This window comes from Apium graveolens, chromosome 7 (genome assembly GCF_009905375.1).
Source record: "Apium graveolens cultivar Ventura chromosome 7, ASM990537v1, whole genome shotgun sequence".
Classification (NCBI taxonomy): domain Eukaryota; kingdom Viridiplantae; phylum Streptophyta; class Magnoliopsida; order Apiales; family Apiaceae; genus Apium; species Apium graveolens.
In genome coordinates this window covers 261,219,722-261,234,852 of record NC_133653.1, presented here as the reverse complement: position 1 = coordinate 261,234,852, position 15,131 = coordinate 261,219,722, and the positions used below count along the sequence as shown (strand labels likewise).

General features: G+C 34.1%; 1 protein-coding gene across 1 annotated transcript; it reads right to left on the bottom strand.

Moving 5' to 3' along the window:
* Positions 1-9,212: 9,212 nt before the first annotated feature.
* LOC141675204 (GDSL esterase/lipase At4g10955-like) lies at positions 9,213-10,594 on the bottom strand. Its single transcript, XM_074481915.1, has 2 exons — positions 10,437-10,594; positions 9,213-10,302 (listed from the first exon to the last, which is right to left on the bottom strand). The coding sequence occupies exons 1-2, from the start codon at positions 10,496-10,498 to the stop codon at positions 9,345-9,347; spliced, it is 1,020 nt and encodes a 339-aa protein (XP_074338016.1). The 5' UTR covers positions 10,499-10,594; the 3' UTR covers positions 9,213-9,344.
* Positions 10,595-15,131: the final 4,537 nt, after the last annotated feature.

Genomic DNA, 15,131 nt, shown 5'->3' with positions numbered 1-15,131 from the left:
TGGTAGTCAACCAACTTCTTCATCCTCTCAAAAGGATGGAGTTAGTAAAAAAAGAGGAAGCTGCAGACCCTAGTAATTGTTAGTGAGAGTGGCGAGGAATAACAAGAAAATGAGTCACCATTGGTCAAAAAGCCAAATAATCAAAAGAAAACTGAGATGACCACTCAAGTGATCACCTCTGCATCTTCTCAAAAAGATGCAGTTGTAACACAGTGAAAAAAATAGACACTGGTAGCACCTTCTCAACAAGGTGTCACTATTGAAATAAGCATTCTCCTCAATGCACCTTGTAGTGAGTCTGCACCTCCTCTTGAGCACTCACAAGAGGGTGAAAGAAGTTAAATGGTTGGCACATAGTTTGAGGGCACATCTATTGAAACTCCCTCATCCATTCAGGAGGAGTTGTCAACACTCATGTCTTAGCTCACTAATCTCCTTTCTAAAATTTCTTCAAATTTTAATGAAGGGCTTGAATCATCTTCTCAAGCCATGCCAAAATCAAGTGACACGGTTCAAGAAATTGTGATCACTACTCGAGCACAATCTTTAGATGGTGAGAGGCTACATGCTGAGGTAGACCTTGATGATACCATCACAAACACAAGGGTTTCATCAGTTTTTACTGAAGACCCTGTGCAAGTTTTCAATGTACCTTTATGTGCTCAACAGTCTTCACAAATTGATAGGTTTGAGAGTAGTACTCTTGAGGGGGAGCTACTCAAATCCCCTCCAATTCAGTTGGAGTTTTCTCATGCAGAAACAACTCTCCTCACCACCCTAGCTGAAATTGCTTTGTCAATTGAAGCTAGGAGGTCAATTGCCAATGATCCAGCTATTGGGGAGGCAAGTACTCAAACATATTCAAGTGTCAATTTCTTGCAAGTGGAACAAGGGTTTGAGGCCATGGTACATGACAATAACCTGGTCAACTTGTAACACCCCCAGATCCGGGGTCAGGGATCCGGGTCGTCACGGTCTTTCTTTCCACAATATCACTTCACTTAATTAACAATAAATAACCTCATGTTGTGACCCCACACTAACACACACCACAACCCGTTATAGTCTCAGAGATGAAATTGAAATAAGTACAAGTCTTTGAATCCACAATTTAAAAGTTAATATAACCCAAAAATGATTACTTGATAAGTTTACAATTAATTGCCATTATCTGCCACAAGTTATAATTATACATAATTGATTCCCAAAAGTAGAAGGTCTTATCTACAAATAGATCTACCTCTGCAGCTATAGCAGCTATGATCTCAACGGGAAGGCGCGGGGCGCTTCCCACGCTCTTGCGCTGGGTCTGCTTGAGTCTGGCCATCTTTCCTAACTGTTGTTGTGTGATGAAGGAATAAAGCAAGAGTGAGCATTACAGCTCGCAAGATAATATATAGTGTAAACAATAATGCAAGTATCTAAATGGATAACTTACTAAAATCCTTTATCAAGTGTAAGATAATTACTTACTGGATATAAGCAAAAATAAGGGATGAAGTTACCAAATACTTCACTATACTTATATCATTTATAAGGCTACTTGAACTACCACTGTTCAAAGTATTATAGGTTTAAAAAGGGTCATCCCATAGATGAGACCACAAGTTAAGACTTGAATAGATTCAATCTTTGAAATATTATTGAATGAAATAAAGTTACGAGATACTTTATTTAGTCCCGATATATATATCCACATATATATCTCTTAAACATTTCCTGGAATCTCTGTTATGTAAAGTATGAACAGAGTTTGAAACATCCAATGAATTTTGGAAAGGAAAAGAATTTTGGCATAAACCCGATATCTTGCTGATCAGGCAAAGATACCAATAAGTAACCTTTTCTACTAGTAGATGGATGAATCCCCCACCGGTCATCACCCTGGCCACATAAGGACCTTGTGCTGGACCGCCACCCGGCCTCTTACGTGTTGATGGACTGCCACCCAGCCACTTACACTTTGATAGACCATACCCCGGCCTGTCGCTTATGCCGACTCAATTAGAGGGACTTACTTCCCGAACGTTGGGCAAGTAATCAAATTGTTTTCTCAAAACAGCAACCACGTTGCGAATGTAAAATACACCACAGAGTCGGATCCCCCAGGTTTTGAGCGAGTATTTAAATCCCCTTCGAAAGGAGGATCTTAAATATAAAAGAATGAGTTTTGGGATCCGCCCTAACTTTTAGAAATCATTTTGAAGACTCGAAAACATTTTTAAGAATGTTTGGAGTACTGCTGATTTATTAAAATAAATCAGTCCCGATATATTAGAAATATCTGAATATTATTATTTAAATAATATTCTCATAAAGATAATCCTTATGAAAATAATCGAAGTAGAAGTTTTAAAACTTATACTTGAAATGAATAATAATTAACCAAATATATACTTATACGAAAGTACGATCTTTATTTGAATAATCGAAAATAAGTTTAATTATCGAAACATTATTCTTTAATAAAATAAAGAATATTATTAAATAATAAGCGGAGTCATAATACCTCGAATGAATATTATAAATAATATTCATTAAATAAAATAAACGGAGTCATACATCCTCAAATGAATATCCAATTAATAATCATTAAATAGAATAAACAGAGTCATAAGTCCTCGAATGAATATTCAAATAATATTCATTAAATAAAATAAAGTTATCGAATAAACCTTATTCGATCAATAGTTTTGAAAACTATATCCATATATATATAAATATATATATATATAATATACTCGGGAGCATCGACTCCCGGTTTAGAAAATGTTCGCCTTTGGGTCCCCTATACTAAGGGTATACGCCACTACTGCTTATCTCTAGCATAGGTATTATGCAACTAATAAGCATTTGAACCAACAGATATATAAATCAAGAATACGAAACAGGCATGCATATATACCATATCACATGCTCCAATATATCGCAAGAATTTGCTAATAACAAATATGCATTTATCACAAGATCATGCATATACACATATACATCACAACAACAGTTTATACGGGTAGAAAACTTGCCTGAGCGACTGGGGGTTATAAATGGCTTGGGATGAGTCTGGTAACCTATAAACAACATATAAGTTGGAATTAAACCAAAGTCACTTGTAAATCTATACTTTAACCAATTTAGACTCTAACGCTCGCTTTGCGCTTAATGATTCTCTTAAGTCGCTCGAGTACCCTCGGCTCCACCATTTTTAATAAATTAACCATTATGAGTTTTAAGGCGATTCTTTCGCGAGTATCTTACCAACTGCCTAACACACTTAACATAATTGTTTCATACTCTAATTAGTCATTTAAGGTCTTTAACCAAGGTTTCAAAGTAAGGCGAGGGGTAATGATTCGTTCGTGAAACGTCGTTACTTAAAACGGCCGTTTCTCCTAAACCGTACATCAGAATCAAACGAACCACATATAAAAACGAAGCTCGTAACATGAACTATCTAAACATGGCAATGGTCAAAACCTAGCAGGGAGTTCTCGGGTCCTAATGTTATGAACAAAAGCAGTCTAAAGTAAATCGGACATTACGACGGCAATGTTTACGCGATTTCCCAATTTTATACCATTCCAATTCAACCACCAATCAATCCCAATTCATTCATACAACCAACATCCATCCACACTACATCATAACAGCCCCAATCAACTCAACATTAACAATTTATACTTATTCTTAAACTTGAATTTAAACTATACTTAAGTCCTTTAACCAATCAAAAAGATTTCAACATTCAATTCACTACCATTCCAACCCAAACTCTAAACCAACATGCATCAAGCTACTCTTTTACCATAACAATCAAAATCATCCTAATATACAAGTAAAGCTAGGGTTTGGAGATGTTATACCTTCCTTGAAGTGATTAGAGTAGCTAGGAAGCCTTAAGAAGCCTTGAGATGTCTTAGGGATGCTTGGATCTTAAAGGAAAAACAAGAAAAATCAAGTTAAAAATCTTGAAATCACTATTCATTATCTTCTTCATTGATTTCTTGGAGAATATTATGAATGATTTGGAGGCTTAAACTTATAGAATAGTCATAACTATGCATAAGGAGTACTAGATAATTATCTTACCAATTTAGGAAGCTTGGAACTTGAATTTTGAAAATTCTTCTCCTTCAAATGAGAAAAAGCCGAGAGCAATGTTGAAGAATGAAATGATTTTGTGTTTTTGATTTGTTTTGCCTAGCTTGGTTGATTTTCTTTTGATTTGTTTTGGTTAGTTACCTTTTTAACCTTGAACTTTGTGTGGTTATCATTCATCCACACCTCCTTCCCCCCTATGTCATGCTTATGTCACCTTGTGATGTCATCATCCCTTACTTGCCCTCTTCTTATTGGGTGGATGACCTCATCAACCCTAACCTCCTTGATTAACTTCCTAATTATTTGCCTAATGACCGCTGATCTGTTATACGATTCGCTTAACTTTCGTTCTCGTTTCTCGTTTGAGGGATCATACCCGGGATCTTATTACTTGGGTTTCCTTAACCTTTCTCAATACATTATAATCCTTTTATGATCCTTTCTTATAATCCTTTAATTTAAATCATTTTTATCTTGTTATCTTATACTCAATTCTTTCCGTATCTAGTGGATTTCCGGGAAAAATCAAAGTGTTCGGAATTGGATTCTAACGATCTTTACATACACTTATATACCATATTGAGTACTAATAAAATCTCAGAATATCCATAAAAGAAACCCTACATAGTGTGGCATGAACAGTTTTCTTATTCAGCAATATCAGTAAAAACACTATTCATAAGGGTTACAAAAAGTTCAAAATTTTGGGGTTATTACACAACTCCCCTCCAATTCCAATGAAGATTCACTTATCAAGTGGACAACAAACTATCAAAACCATAGTTTCTACAGTGAGTCAAACTGTAACACCAGTCACAAGAGTTACATCACCCACCATGCCATCCATTTCCACTCAAACCTCAACAAATCCCAACCAACCATCCACTCCAACACAACCTTCGCACCTCTTAATGGCTGCAAGATGTTCAAGCTCAACCCATCACCATTAATGATCTACTAGTGGACCAGCTTGCAGACCTGGAAAAATATAACCCAACAGCTCCTCACAACTGACATGTCTAATCAAGACTATCAAGAAATTTTGTTGTCATACAAGGAACATGTTGAAGATCAACAGGCCAAAATTATATATGAAGCTGAGCAGGATAGGAATGTGGATGCATGGTTGTCCAAGGACTTCAGCATAGACATGGATGAGGCCTTTGCTAGATTCAGGGAAGTATATGTCACCATTTTGGGAAGTAATGCCAAGGTCCTCACTCCATAAGAGGTGTATGATGTCATCACAAAAGTTTATAAAGCACAACTGAAAGCTTTCTATTTTATTGGAAAAGCATTGGAGAAAACTCTGGATGGTCATCAAGAAAAAGTGAAGAAGCTTGTAAGTGACAGAATTGATCAGCTGGTGTCATCTCAGATTAAGATCAAGAACAAGTTCAATAAGTTTGTTGAGAAAATGGCCACATTTAGCTTAACTGGTGTAGAGACAAGTATCAAAAATCTCAAACTATCATTTCTGACCATGCATGAAGTTGTTCAACTACAAATATTAAGCAACAATAACACAAAGGTCAAGTTGGAGCAGTTTCACAAGGCCAGATATGAACCTTTAGCTTTAATGATGGAGGAAATTAGAACTGCAGTGCAAAACACTTTTGGTGCTTCTCTCTCCACAAGCTCACAGACAGCTCCTTCTACTTCAACAAATTTGCAAATCCAATATGTTCAACATCAAGTCACAAAACTCCAACTTCAAATGCTTCTCTAACCAGTCAAGTCTCTCAACTTACTTCCCTTATCCAAAGTCAATAACAGGACATCAAGTCCTTAATAGACTCCCATAAGTATCTTCAGATGCAGATTATTGTGTCATTTGGAGCTATTATGGGTGTTTTGATTATGGCCCTTCATAAATCACCTCAATCAGTAAGGGCCCAGATCCCTCAACCTTCAACTTTGCCTACTACCAAGCCTAAGGGGGAGATGATGGAGCTTAAGCTAAAATACAGCCAACAATTAAGTAAAAATAAAGATGATATTGACCTTGAAATACTCAAGATGGCAGCTGAAGGCCCTTGCTTTGACAAGGAGTTTGCTGAGTTTCTAGAAGTATTGAGAGTATCCCTCAACTTCAATCATTTTTCATACAAAAAGGCTATGGACAAAAATATAAATTTTCTGAGGGTGGTGTTGGTGACAAGACAGAACTTAAAAGAAAAGAGGGTAGTTGTGAATGTCAATGATTCAGGAGTGTACAGGTGTATGCAGGTGTCCCTTTCTTTCCTAAAATCAAGATGGGCATCAGAGCTGGACATTTTTATCAAAAAAGTCAAAGTTATGAGTCCAGAGGACACTCTCATGTTGTATGAGCTTAAAAATGGAAAAATAGCTGCTTTTTCTAAAGCCTATCTACAGCCAAGTAAGGAAGTGGCCTACATCTGTCCCAACACAAGAAGATGCAAGCACTTCCAGCTACCCAAATCGTATGTAATGGGGAATAAAAAGTTGATGACGATCTTGGAGACAGACTTGAAGACAAAGAAAAATAAAACTCATAATGATGTTGAGATGATAAAGATTCTTTTCAAATATTTGAAGAATACAGAAGCCATGCTACCAAGAACACAAATTAATAAAAAAGATAACTTGGATGATGATGAGCAGAAGAAAGATGAACATAAATCTTCTAGCTCAAATCTAAGTCAATCTAGAAAAGGCAGTGGTAGTCATGTGGATGAGAAGAAGAAATGGAAGACAGAAAAGAAGGGAAAGGAGGATAGCAAGAAAAAGAAGAGAGATGGAGGATATGGGAGAGAAACCAGAAAGTCGCCAACAACCCAAATATCCAAAACCCTACCAATCCAAAAACATAAACACCTAGCTAAACACAATCTCAAACTATCCAAACTCATTAGCCCAAGTACCTGTATAAACAAACTGTAAATTCTTAACTCAAATTCACTATCACGGCAAGCCAAACCTTTCTAAAGAAAATTTCCAAACCACCTTCATTCAAGCCTCCCACTAAAACTCATTTCAAGTCTACATGAAGAAAGCCAATGAAAATTCAAGTTGAAACTGGTGCACTTTGGGATTTCTTTAATTAGGATTACTTTCTACCAATTTTTAAAAATATTTTAGATGATGACTATGACAAACAGCTAGCTGAAGAAATAGTCAAAGTCTGTTGTCTCTTTAGGAGAAGTCAGGATCTACTTCTAAAATGGCACATTTAACTTATTGAATACAAAAGTTATTGAGAATTATACAACTGCAAAACTTGAGAGGATGATAAGTTTGATGAATGCAAGGGATTCTTTTACAAGGATGAGGAAGGCTGAGTTGGTTGGGAGATTGAGAGAAAGAAATATAAGACATGCAAGGAAAAAGGCTGAAAGGGAGATGATTGAAAGAAAATATGCTCAGGAGATTGAGATGTTTGAGCAAAGGTCAAGTGAACTGAAATCCAAATGATTGAGCAGGGTGTATCCTAATGGTGTATTTCTGCAAATAAAGACTCATAAGTTATCAAGGTACAAAATTAATTACATTGACAGTTACTCTTGGATAAATGGCTCAAATTAGGTAAAGCTCTAAGAGGAACATAAATTATTGAAGAACTTGAGATTTTAGTTAGACTCAAAGATCTTATTAGAGAACATCCAAACTATGAGAAGTTCAGATAGTCATATAACTCAATTCAAAATGTAACTGCAAAAATGTATAAGAGTTGTACTTTGTAAATTTGTCTTTCTCATTTTATTTAATTTTAGCCTGAGGTTAATCTTGTTATCAGGCATGAATTTGTGCCAAGTAATCTTCTCACAAATTGAGGGAGATTATTGTGCAAGACATACATGTACATAACAAGACTAAGTCATCTTGACAACGCTAAAGATAAGTTGTATGATAATCTAATTTTGTATTCTGTAATTGTATTACTAGAGGATTTTTCTATGAACAGCCTTCAAACTAAGGAATAAACTCTGAAAGAAAATCAAATCCTTATCATGCCTCAGAGAGAAGTGTAGCAGTTTGGATTTGAATAATAATATTTTAGGAAAAATGTTCGAAGTCAAATTCTACAAGTCACAGATCAATGAGTATCGAGAAGTATGTCGAGAAGTCCAAAATGACTTGTAGAGAAGTCACAAGAAATATCGATAAGTCAATATGCATGTAGAGATCTCAGATATTGACAAGTCAAAAAGTTCATGTAGAGAACTGGAGATATCAACAAGACATTTCTTCATATAGAGATCTAGAGATTTCGACAAGTCAAATCTTCATGCAGAGAACTAGAGATATCGACAAGTCAAAAGTCTATGTAGAAAACTAGAGATATCAGCAAGTCATTCGACATGTAGAGAACCGGAGACCTTAATAAGTCATTAACACATGTAGAGAACTCAAGATAACGATAAGTCATTTTACTTATCGGTATGTGACATCTCTACAGAACAAAAGAGATTTCGACAAACTATCTCATAATTCAGAATGCAGACAAATTGAAGATTTAAGATTATCAGTCAACAAACAATTCTATCACTGAATTGGAAAGACTACAAATACAGTTTGAAGAATACAAGATCAAGGAACAAGATTCATTGGTCAAAAGAGGGTCACAGAACTATTAAATCTCACAAATTTGCTAACACTGGAAATGGAAAATATACAAAGTAGATTTAAAAACTGTGTTATTCTATTTTAATGCAAGTTTTGTAATACCGTGCATGTTGATCTATAATTTATAAAGCATGTCAAGTGTCCTTTGTTTAAAATATAACAAAGAGATATAGGAAAAATCTTGTATTCGCTCTCTTGTAGCTAATTTCTTAATTTAAAGAACACAAATTTGTAACAAAACAAATTTGATTTTAATAAATCAAGTGAATTTTTAATATTTGATTTATGTGTTCTGCATTAGTATTTTATCTTTACAAATTTATATATCTTTCTTGTTCTAAATAAGCAAACACTATCACAAATTAATTAAGTTAACCTGCTCTGTGTTTCATTACATACCTGACATTTTATAAGAAAATAGACTCTGTACAATGCAATTTTATTCACACTCTCTCGAAATATTTTTTAGTTCTACCTCCTGATTACTTATTCTCATTAGAAAAACCGCATGTATAACATAAAAAAAGTAATAACAAATGTCGGTTTAATTAAACATATGAACATGGTAATGATTTACTAAAAAAGTACACAACATTGCAACTACTGATTGAAGAAAAGAAAAACAAAGAAAGCATTGTAACAAATTATATTACAGTGAGCTAGAAATTGTGTAACTCAAGCTCCCCAGTAAAACTCTCGGACCACCACTGCGACAATTTATGGGATTTCTTAGTCTTTGTCTTGTTCAAATTTGTCACAAGATAAGCAGTTGGAAGCAGATGATATGGTTCTGTAGCTAGTGAACGTGATGCAACAATACTCATCACAGAGACTTGTGTTCCCATATTTCCAACTGTAGAAGCACCTATACTCACCATTGCCTTTCTTTGCTCAAAGTAAGCAACATACTGGGAACAAATTGGATCCTTTGGATTCACAAACAGGTACGGAGTCCACCCCGAAAGCTTGATAAACGGGTTATCGACTTGCGATGCCTGGTGGCCTATTAGGCCTAATGATAATCCTGCCCTGATTACATCCCCAATAAGTCGAGCCCCGAACTTTAATATCTTGTTCTTGATTAGTAGCTCCAGAGGTATTGATAGTGAACTGAATGGCGGATTGAAAAGATATGTTTCCAGGAGAAATCCCATTTTTACCATGTTTCGTCCAACTAATAGTGCAATAAGTGAGCCTAAAGAATGTCCTGCTAGCCATACATTTGCAGCACCAACTTGATCAACTAGTATTTTCACAACTCTCAAGGCCTTTGCAACTCGGGAACTGTTTTGAAGTTTATGCTGAGAAAATACGTAGTGCAAATCCAGTTTAATATCTTGTTTTATTGTGCTCCATTTGATTACTGTACCTCGAAATGCAAGCACGTATTTGCATGATGATGTGTTCAGGGGGGATTCAAACTTGTAGATAGCTCCGAATATCGAGGAATCGGAGTCATCTATGAGCACTTGGGGCTGTGATTGGAAATTGAAAGAACTCCACCATGGAGGTGCTAGAGCATAATGGCCTTTTCGATTGTGTTGACGATCTTCTTCCAGAACGTAGACGCCTTGAACTAAGCTTGCAGCAATGGATCTTCTGTGCTGTGTGTTATCCCTTCAAATTTGTACATGCAACCTTTTGTTAGTACATGTAATGTAAGTTACAAATTAATCAGATGTGAACATTCTATAACTAAAACACAGTGCAAGAATGATGTAGAATAATATTTTTGGGTTAATTTGATCTACCAGTTGGTTGCACTTAAGTGTACAGGTACTGAATATTTGAACTTATCTTTCCAGGATGCCATTGTAACCAAACCAGGTCCTTTTTTCCTCCTCTTCCGCTTGTTTCCCTTTCTTCTCAATTACAAAGCATAAATGCTTTTATAAGAAAAAATATTGGAAGAAAGAAAGAACAAAGGAAAGAAAGTATGTGACTGTGAAACTAATTAATCTGGGCCGTTCAAACTTTCCGCAATAAATCATTGCGGAAGTTTCTCCAATATTTCATTGTATTTTCTTTCCACCTTTTTTTCCACATCCACCTTTTCTTTCCGACGACTTGTGTACAATTTCCCCTCCGGCTGCTTGACTGCTAATACAATGTGTAACATCTAATACAAGCCAAGTCTGTCTTTATGCAGTCAACTAGTATTTTAAGGTATTATGGTGTCATTATCTTTGTACACTGTTTCCATACTGCATTTTATCTTTTTACTCTGTTTTTTTTCATTCTAGATTAGTTGGTAGTACAAAATCAAATCCTTCCATGCAGCCGCTTTGCCACGTAGAGGAGAGAATGGCCTTGTTGCAGTTCAAACAAGGGTTTGAAATCTTGAAAACAGCCTCTCATGCGCCTTCTGCTTATCCGAAGATCCTATCCTGGAAGCTCCAAGGAAACAAGTGTGGTGAACATTACATCTATGGTACCTGCTTCGCTAAACAACTTATTCTTTCTGTCATCTCTTGGGCTCAGAGGGTGTGGTTTAGAGCAAGTCCAACAATGTCCTACTAGATGCCTTATAAGTCCAACAATGTCCTACCTAGCAAGTCCACTTGTTAGGTAATGAATCACACACAGAGGGGGGTGAATGTGTTTTCTTGTTTTTATGCATTTTCTTGAATGTTTATGGTTGGTAAACAAAGTGATCTAAATCTTGTAGTGAAATGTGTTAACACAAAAATAATGTTAATAAAACAGTGAACACAAATCTTACAAAACTCACTTAATTTTATATTAAAATTAAGAATGTCTTGCTACAAAATTTCTGGGTTCTTTGTTGATAAAGAACTCAGCTTCTTTCTTAAGAGAATACAAGAGATTAATCTAGATTATTACAACTGAAAGACAAAGAAATAGTGTTTACTTTATAGATCAGTAAACACTATTTTATAAAATGCAAAATCAACCTTTAGATTATTTTTTAAGTGGTTGAATTTGGTGCGTTGGATCTAAATCAGGCGGATCGCTGACATGACATTAAATTTAACTGTCATGGGTTGTATTTAGGAGTGTCAATTTATATTTGTTTCACTTAGTTTTACATTATGAAAATTAAAATTATAATACTATGATTATTTAATCATTTGATTATAAAATAATATATTATTATAAATATTAGAATATATATTTAACAACTAGTTATTGTACTAAACAAATGAAATGAAGATTTTGGTTGATTTAACATATAAACCACCGAAAATAGTTTGCGGTATAATTTAGGATTATAATTTATTTCTAAAAAAATATTGTAATTTGTTAATCTTTTTCATAAAAGATTATAATTTTATAATTTATTTTGACAACTCATTATTTTATTAAAAAAAAATTGATCGATTTTATGATAAATTCCATTAACAAGAGTGTACGATGAAATTTAGAATTATACTTATTTATACTTTATTTGTTAAAATTATCGAGATCTAATGATTAAAATATATTTATTTTTCTCTAAAAAAATTATCATATCAATAAATTATATAAATCTTGACGTCCTTACGGTTGGGTCATTCATAAACAGTTTTTAAAAAATCGAAACATCGGTACGGGACTAAACACTAGTAAGAATAACTGGTCAAACTACTAGTTGACTGTTAAAATAACAAACCAAATACATTTATTTTTTTCTAAAAATTTTATCATATCATTAAAATATATAGATCTTGACATCCTTATAGTTGGATCATACATAAACATTTTGTAAAAAATCGAAACATCGGTATGAAACTAAACACTAGTAAGAAGTATTTGTCAAACTACTAGTTGACTATTAAAATAACAAACCAAATACATTTATTTTTTTCTAAAAATTTTATCATATCACTAAAATATATAGATCTTGACATCCTTACGGTTGGATCATACATAAACATTTTATAAAAAATCGAAACATCGGTATGAGACTAAACACTAGTAAGAAGTATTGGTTAAACTACTAGTTGAATGTTAAAATAACAATGGCGATCGCCAGAAAGCTTGGGACCGCCGACAATGGCGATCGCCGGCGGGAGGGTGGGGAGGAAGACAGCAAAATTGCTGTTTGATCCCCCTGACTTGTTCGGTTTTGCAAAACGGTCCCTGGCTTTTCCAGAAAATCCAAAAAGTATATTCCTGTTTTAGTTATTTAAAAAATGATATTTTCTTTTTACAATTATTTTCATAAAATGTTTTTATTTATTTTAAATTTCAAAAATCAAAATTTTTAATTCTGAAAACTATTTTTAATTTTAAAATAAATCTTAATTATTTAATTAATTAATTTTAGTTGATAATTAATTATTTAATTAGTCAATTAATTTAAATATTAATTGATTAATTAATTTAATTAGTTATTAATTAATTTTAATTGATTATTTAATTAGATTTAATTATTTATTCTGATTTAAAAATTCCGAGAAATAGTTTCGAGTTTTAAAATATTATTTAAAATTATTTTCATAGCTAGATAAATATTATAAAATTATTTTAAAATCAGGTTCGGGTATTCGAACCCTATTATTTAATTATAAAATGATTCGGAGACTCATTTAATTCCAAAAAAAATGTTCAAAAATTCGTAATAAATGGACCGTTCGCCCGTTTAATACAAAACGAACGCCTCTAGACTCAGAAAAATATTCTGCTTTCATTAAAAATATTTTTGAGACTTAAATTCTTTTGTATCAAAAGGGCATTTGTCTTATGAATCATTTTGAGTCGATGATTGATCGATAAAATACTCGTTTTGACCTGATTTTGATTCTAAACATATCGAGGTCTATCTTTTGATGATTCAACTTATGTGCTACATGAATTATGTGACTATATGAATTATGTGATACATGCCTTATGTGTATGTGTTATATAAATTGTGCGTCCACGTGTCTTTTAAATGTTATCTGATTGAGATGTGATTCGTATATGTTATTATCGGGCGGGTAGATGACAAAGATAAACGTATAGGCTAGACAATGATATATTGTCAGTTAATTGAAAGGTATCTGTTATGATAGATACCCATAATGCGAGACATTCAAATCCAGACAGAGATGGTAAAAGTAAAGCCGGATTACGTGTAGTCGTGAAACGAATGAATTCAGAATAGAGATAAACTTAAAAATGGTGAAGAACACGAAAGGTCAAGTATCCTATCAATGAAATGCAGACACATCAGGACTGAGTAATATGGAAGATAGTTAAAGATCAGAGGGTTATCAATTGAGGCAAGTATTCCTAACCTTTCTTCTAAAATATTACAAATATTTCTTCGTTCCTATTCAAAGTTCAGAATAGTTATATGTTTTTATATTTCGCTGTAATTATTCTTATTTATGCCAGTGCCTTTTGATCTTGTTCCTTGATTATCGATTGATCTCTTGAGCAAATACCCATTCTTTCGGGTTATTTGCGAACCCTGAATTGGGATGTTTTGAAATCAAAAATGATTTGACATCAAAATACTCCACGGACTGGATGGTTACGATGAGGGCCAGGAATGAGCTGGACCCTAAGGGCAAGAGATGGCTGGTCCCTTGATTATTAGGCCATAGTTGCCTGGGTGCCCCATATATTGGTTGGGACTATGCAGTTGGGTATAGATCCGTACTATATCCTGACTGATCAGCAGGTTATAGTGCATATGTTGGTTTTTAGTGTCTAGTCTAATTTATTGTTGATCGCCATTAACGGCTTTCCTTCTTGAACAGTTCATAATTACAAAATCAAACAAAGATTTAATTCAAAGGGATGAAACATTGAAACTTTCGCTGTTCTTTTACAGAAAAATGTGATTTATGATTAAAGGCCAATGAAGGTCGATGTTTTGTTCGCTCAATTGTTTTAAATATATAAAGATGTTTTGAAATCATTCAACAATCGTTTCCAGGAGTTTCTTTGATCTGATACCTGGAAACCATTTATGATACTTGCTGGGCATTTTTGGCTCACTCTTGCTTTGTGAATTCTTATTTATTTCAGCATCAAATGATGACAAGAGTGAATAACTTTTAATAGACAGCGAAAGTGGAGAGATTTCAGCTGAAGGAATTTTGAAGTGTCAGAGTGAATAATACAAGGAAGTTAGTAAAGAGGTAATAAAATGGTATTTAGTTATTGTAATTTTAGAAGGTTAAATTCTTGTTTCATACCATAACCTGTAAGCGATCCGGAATATTGAGGGGTTATCTGTATATTTGTTTTAATATACATCATTGTATTGTTTAAAGTTGTTTAGTGACACCCAATCCTGACCCCGGATTCTGGGTTGTCACGTTTTCATATAGATATCTCTATCAAGTGATCTATATAGGTAGGCTGTCACAACGTCCATCAGACTATAGGTAGGCTGTCACAACGTCCATCAGACCTGTTTCCAATTTTTCCATACAAGCCATACCCATAAAAAATAAAAAGTAACTTCTTCCATCACTGGAGAGTAAGTTTCCTGGTAATCAAATCCAGGC

Bases quoted from the DNA above. Each gene is read 5' to 3' on its own strand.
- LOC141675204 (XM_074481915.1), bottom strand. From the start codon at position 10,498: ATGGCATCCTGGAAAGATAAGTTCAAATATTCAGTACCTGTACACTTA. The intron at 10,303-10,436 runs GTAGATCAAATT...ACAAATTTGAAG, and splicing joins CACTTAAGTGCAACCAACTG to GGATAACACACAGCACAGAA.